Source organism: Sycon ciliatum, chromosome 2 (assembly GCF_964019385.1).
Source record: "Sycon ciliatum chromosome 2, ocSycCili1.1, whole genome shotgun sequence".
In the NCBI taxonomy this organism is placed as follows: domain Eukaryota; kingdom Metazoa; phylum Porifera; class Calcarea; order Leucosolenida; family Sycettidae; genus Sycon; species Sycon ciliatum.
The window spans coordinates 36,534,345-36,540,344 of NC_088644.1; the positions used below are offsets into that span (position 1 = coordinate 36,534,345).

General features: G+C 46.2%; 1 protein-coding gene and 1 long non-coding RNA gene across 2 annotated transcripts in view; one reads left to right on the forward strand and one right to left on the reverse strand.

Annotated features, from left to right (window-relative positions):
• Positions 1–6,000, forward strand: part of LOC135809886 (unconventional myosin-IXa-like) — a 31,148-nt gene that overhangs the window by 20,695 nt on the left and 4,453 nt on the right. The window contains exons 18-22 of the mRNA XM_065323330.1: positions 617–699; positions 3,335–3,474; positions 4,523–4,842; positions 5,498–5,612; positions 5,942–5,997. Coding sequence (XP_065179402.1) covers positions 617–699; positions 3,335–3,474; positions 4,523–4,842; positions 5,498–5,612; positions 5,942–5,997 — 714 coding nt within the window. The remainder of the gene's footprint in view (positions 1–616; positions 700–3,334; positions 3,475–4,522; positions 4,843–5,497; positions 5,613–5,941; positions 5,998–6,000) is intronic.
• The window catches only part of LOC135809888 (uncharacterized), a 5,357-nt gene continuing 3,581 nt past the window's right edge, over positions 4,225–6,000 (reverse strand). The window contains exons 2-3 of the long non-coding RNA XR_010552251.1: positions 5,455–5,625; positions 4,225–4,313 (exon numbers count right to left, since the gene is read on the reverse strand). This is a non-coding gene — a long non-coding RNA (uncharacterized LOC135809888). The remainder of the gene's footprint in view (positions 4,314–5,454; positions 5,626–6,000) is intronic.

Below are 6,000 nucleotides of genomic sequence, written 5' to 3' on the forward strand. Positions count from 1 at the left end.
CTATGGTGGTAAACATAAATTGGTTGTTGCTCGGAGTTCCATAGCACTTGGTCAGTCATCGGGCAACGCTAGTCACCGATCACATAGATCTGCATAAGGCCAATGGTTTGATGTACACCACCTGGACTGCCACCACACACACCCCGACGACGGCGATAACGACGACCATCACCACCCCTTGCACTAATCTTCTAGTATCATATCTAGGGGATGTTTATCACCCTTCCTAGTCCCCTGCCCTAGACATAATGTGCATGGGCACATGTTGCACTTCCTTAGAATGCCAGCTATATTGACATTGATGATGCTCATGTACAGGTCTTCAATAGTGAAAATTAATTACTTTCAACTGCTAAAATGACATTGTGCAGCAAATCGCTTACTGTGCATATCCCATAAATGTGTGTCTGTCTGTCTGTCTCTCTATCTATCTATCTATCTATCTATCTATCTATCTATCTATCTATCTATCTATCTATCTATCTATCTATCTATCTATCTATCTATCTATCTATCTATCTATCTATCTATCTGTCTGTCTATCTATCTATCTATCTATCTATCTATCTGTCTCTCTGTCTCTCTCTCTCTCTTTCTCTCTCTCTCCCTTGTTTAGGCTTCAATACCTCCGTTTGGAAGCAAGTCGGGAGCGACGCGAAGTACGTGATTTCTGCAATTCAATTCTTGCAACGTCCGAATGTGAGTGATATTAAAGCGGTATACGGAATGTGAATCACGCTGCCAAACACCAAAGTTATAGGAACTCAGTTCACCAGTAAACTGGGCTGGGGTTGGGGGGGGGGGGGGGGGTAGTGATCAACGTTTATCTAGCACCGTTTTAAAAGCGCTTGTACTGGACTTGTGATGTCCTATATCCTATTATAGCTGGCTTGCTCTCATCAAACAAGTAACTAAGTTACATAGCCAGCAATCGCATGTCATCTCGTACATTGAAAATCAACATAATTTTGCGAATCGACCTTTTTTTCAGGATCACTTTTCAACGAGGACGAAGCAAAGTCGGCCGAACGAAGCCTAGAGGAAGAAAATCACCCTCTCCACTTCACCATCACAATACTGACATAGATACGAGATGAAACAACTAAAAAATTCACAAGAAAACTGTACGACCATCATCGCGCTGACTTTGGTCTGACTTTGGTCTGAGAATTTCTATCACGATCAAAAATGTACGAGCACTCAAAAATCAGCCACAGACGTACCTTTATCGCTCTCTACTCCTTTTTCAAGGCACAAAAGTCGACTCTCCACTTTCAAACCAGGAACCAGACATACCAGTGGTCCTTTTCAGCTGCTCCACGAGCGCAGGAAATGTTCACCAAGGGGCGCAGAGCAGCATCCATTCCAGAAAAATAGCTAAAATACGAGTGAGACTGCATGCCTGAGTACATGAGTACATGTATGAGTACATGCAGAAAATAGTCAATTTCAGCGTTTCTGCTCCAAACAGCAACTAGCTTCGACTAGAAACAAAGATTACACCAAAGGATCAAACAACAACCATTTTCTGCAGTTTTTTTGCAGATGGCTTCCTTGTGCTTGGCCCAGCACGCCAAAAATCACACCTCGGAGGAGTACAAAAATTACAACTCTCAGATGTCCTTGATTGCTGGCCATGCGCACATTTGGAACATAGGGCAAGCGCAGATCCAGGACTACCCGGTTAGCTTAAAGGGGAAGTTAAGGCAAAAATTAAAATTTCACCAGTTGTAGTCTTCGGGGTGCTGAGTCGAATGGTCTTGGTCCGAGAAAGCTGAGACGCTCCCTTCCTACTTGAATCCCAATCGAACTCACGCACTTCCACCGAAACTGGGTGACTGCGCCCTACTAGATGGGGATTTGTATGCAAAATGTCACTAAAAGGGCCATTTCGTTCTTATAAAAGCACGGATGACCGCGATTGGCCCATATGTTATAGTCTTTTGGTCGCTGAGTCGACTGGTTTTGGTCCGAAAAGGCTGCGATGCAGCGTTCGCCCCTAATTCCCAATCGAACATGGTCGAACAAGCGGTCACGTGCTCTTGCGTACACCAGTCACCTGGTCACCGTGCCTGCAGGGTACAACTTACAGCCTGTTTTGACCTTTTTTGGGTGCAGTCCTGTCACTCGAGGTGAACCTTGGTGTGAAAGTTGTCGCCTGCTGGCGTGGTGACCAGGTGATTTTGGCACCCAGGAGCACGTGACCGCTTCTTCAACCATGTTCGATTGGGAATAAAGGAGGAACGCTGCATCGCAGCCTTTTCGGACCAAAACCAGTCGACTCGGCGTCCAAAAGAGTACAACATATGGGCCAATGGCGGTCATCCGTGCTTTTATAAGAACGAAATGGCGCTTTTAGTGACATTTTGCATACAAATCCCCATCTCGTAGGGCGCAGTCACCCAGTTTCGGTGGAAGTGCGCGAGTTCGATTGGGATTCAAGTAGGAAGGGAGCGTCTCAGCTTTCTCGGACCAAGACCATTCGACTCAGCACCCCGAAGACTACAACTGGTGAAATTTTAATTTTTGCCTTAACTTCCCCTTTAAGTGAGGTGTTTTGTTCACGGAATCAACTTGACTGCTGAAATAAAGCATAAGCAGCAGCGTTTGGCCCTGTACATATTTTTCCATCATCCGCCACACTGCAACTTAACTGCTGAAAGGCAAGAGAAAAGAATAATGCGTAGCACGGTGTGGTACATTAGTACTGTATCTCGGTTACCGCCATTCCTAGTCTATTCTCTTTTCTGCTGGTCAGGGATACATACTTTGATCATATGCTCCTTTACCAGAGGATCATGACCCGGGTAGATACGTCATTGGCTCCGCTCCAGGGATCACTAGAGAGAAGTTGCACGTACGGCGATTGTGTTCGTCTTTTACACCAAACGCTATGTAATTGTAATTGTATTTAGTATGTACCTGCCCGTCCACTGTTAAAAACATGTAACAGTGTCTAAGCAGCACAGTTGACGCCTCATCAGTGGAAGTGGGGTGACTACTTCGAAGTACATGGCTAGATGATTTCGAAACTTGACTTAGTGACATTAAAATTTATATAATATACATGTACATGTGTAGGCTTCACTCAACAAAACTACTCTTTAGAGCTTTCATTAAAATATGCAAAATGTCAAGATATGATGTCCTTCGTTTTTTGGTTGTCAGTGAGGTGATATCATTGCATCTTCGCCAAGTTTTTATGAGAGCTCAGAAATTTGTTTTGCAGAACTTCCTATATACGTGCACAGGTCATCTTTACCGTGACAGTTCCGGACTGCTGCGAGTAGCTCATCTGCTGTGCACGGATTGATTTTTGTCATGACCTCTCCAGCTGTACTGTGCACGCTGTTGGCGCTGGCCGCAGAGGACGAGGCACGGCATCGGGCTGTTCAGCAGCAGCTGTCCGAGCCGCTGCTGCTGCCCACAGTACCACAGGCACCACCGGTTGTGGTGCGGAAGAAGACAAAGAAGGTGCGTAGCTATACCATAACAGTTATCATGACGCAGATTGAGTTTTTCACTCCTGCTCTTGTAGTAGATGAGCACTCTCGTGCGGGTAGTGCCTTTGGTGCTTGCGTTAGGCAGAGCTCACTGACTTATCAGTTCGAGCACTCTGGCAAGGTTCGTTTGGGCCTTGTTGAAATCTGGCTTTGGAAAATTCATTTTCCATTGCTATCAGGTTCGGCCTCATTTTCTCTGTGCTGCGCTGATGAGTCCACCAAGGATGAAACAGTTCTGTCCGCAGATTGAGTTATAACTTTTGAGTTTTTACCTTTTTAACTTGATGAATCAGTTCCACCTTCACCACATGCGCTCTCTGACCGACCTCATTCACACCAGCTACATGACTCAAATTCGTAGGTATTGGCAAATACAATTTCCTCCGTGCTGCGCTGCTTCAACCACTAAAGTCTCTTTATTGAATGCTGAGAACTGATTCATTGATAAACAGGCCGAAAGTCGCTGCTTACCCTCGTGTGTTTACCCTTTTATTTTATTCATTTTTTAACCTTTTTCTGATCCTTGAGGGTGGTGGTGTTTGCAATGAAGCCGAAAACTCGGCCTCTAACCCAGTCTCACGCGAACCGTTAAGCCATTTCCCTGATTTGAAGAATGGTAATCAGCACCCCTGTGCTTTTCAACCGTATTTTGCAGTCGCCACATACATGTATGCTCTCCGGCTGATCTTGTTCACGAAACCAAACCATCAACAAAGCAAACCTAAGGACAATTATATACATCAATTCACTCAGAAAGCCACATTGACCATGCCGCACTGTTGCTGCCAGCCAAACAACTGTATTGGAAACCTGCAGTGTACACACACACACACACACACACACACACACACACACACACACACACACACACACACACACACACACACACACACACACACACACACACACACAAGTACAGAAATCAGTAGACATAAATACACTTGCACGTGCCAATCATGCCCTTCAGTAGCGGCTCACTGTTTCCCTTATGATATCGGCCTCAAATGTTCTTCTTTCAGGATAAGCAAGCTACCAAGCACACATCATCTGTGCTGGCATGGGACGATACACGGCATGTCAACAAGCGACGATGGCCAAGCTTCAAGAAACAGCCAAGAGACCCACCGACGCTGCCACCACCACCGCCACCAGCGCACCAAGCGCATGCGCCCCGATTCGAGCCGACCAATAATGCACTCGTTACTAGCGAGCCGGTCGAGTGCGCAACGCCATCGCGGCACGACTCACCCAGTCACTCTGTCACTAGCAAGCCACATGAACTCAAGCGGCGGACAAGCAGCTTCTTCCGACCCAAGCAAGAGTCCCCAGCTACTGAAGTGTATGTTTTGGGCACGAGCACTGGTGTCCAAGACCAGGGGACAATGGGGTTATCATTACTTATATCCATTCCTAAGCTCTTTTTTTACTTTTGTATTTAGGGTGGTTTTCTTGAATTTCCTATGCACATTTGCAGCTGAAAATCTCGATTTGATCAATGCCTGCAAAAGTACAATGATGCATGCAATGACCATAATAATGACAATACTGCCTTGATGGCAGCTCCAGGGGAGAAGCACTCAAATTTTGATAATTCCTTTCTAAATTTGAGGTAGTTGAAATGGGAAAATGTCTTAACAAAGAAATTGACTGTTACCGCCAGGCCTTGGGCCAGGGTCCCTCCTTGTGGCCAGCAATGCTCTACATGTAAGCCATGGTGTAGCCATTAGCCCATCACTAGTATGATCATTATTGTGAGTACAGTCGACGTCACGAACTTTGAGTAATTAGAATTGGATGGATGAAGTGGTCACGGCAGAGCCTGTGTACTTCCATGGAAGAACATTCTTTCGACCCAACGATGCCACACATTTCCTATGTACTTGTACATGTACATGCAGGTAGTCAGGTTGTATTCCGGCACACAACAGTCAGCCTTGATGGAGAAGCTTACCTTGATTGACATGCATGTAACTGTTTGTGTCATGTCACACCAGGCTGGTGGAATGGAGGCGTAAGGAGCTTGCACGGCACTCTGGACAGTTCGAGAGCAAGTGGGGCGTCATGTTCTCTGCGTGGTTCCACGGGTTAATTCCCCGCGCCCGAGCAGAGGTGAGTTTCGTCACTGGGCAGACGATAGCAAACACATGTACTGCAGTGGCTGGCACAAAGAGACTACCCGTGTATTCTAAAAGGATCGACTGTACTGACACAGCTGCAAGCCACATGCTGCTTAGATCTGATGGTTATCTCCTATGTGAAATAGTGCCAGGGTGCTAGTGAAGCATAGTTCGTGGGGAGGGGATCACACAAGAGATCAGACTTATCACTATCCCAACCAACTATCCTACCTACTGGAAAAGTGATTCTAATCCTAGCATAGCAACTGTATCACTAGCCGAACACCTGTGATGTGACTGTGTTGCCTGGAACCTGTGCAGGAACTGGTAAGCTGCAAGCCGAACGGAACGTTCCTGATCCGAGTCAGTGAGAAGAGGTG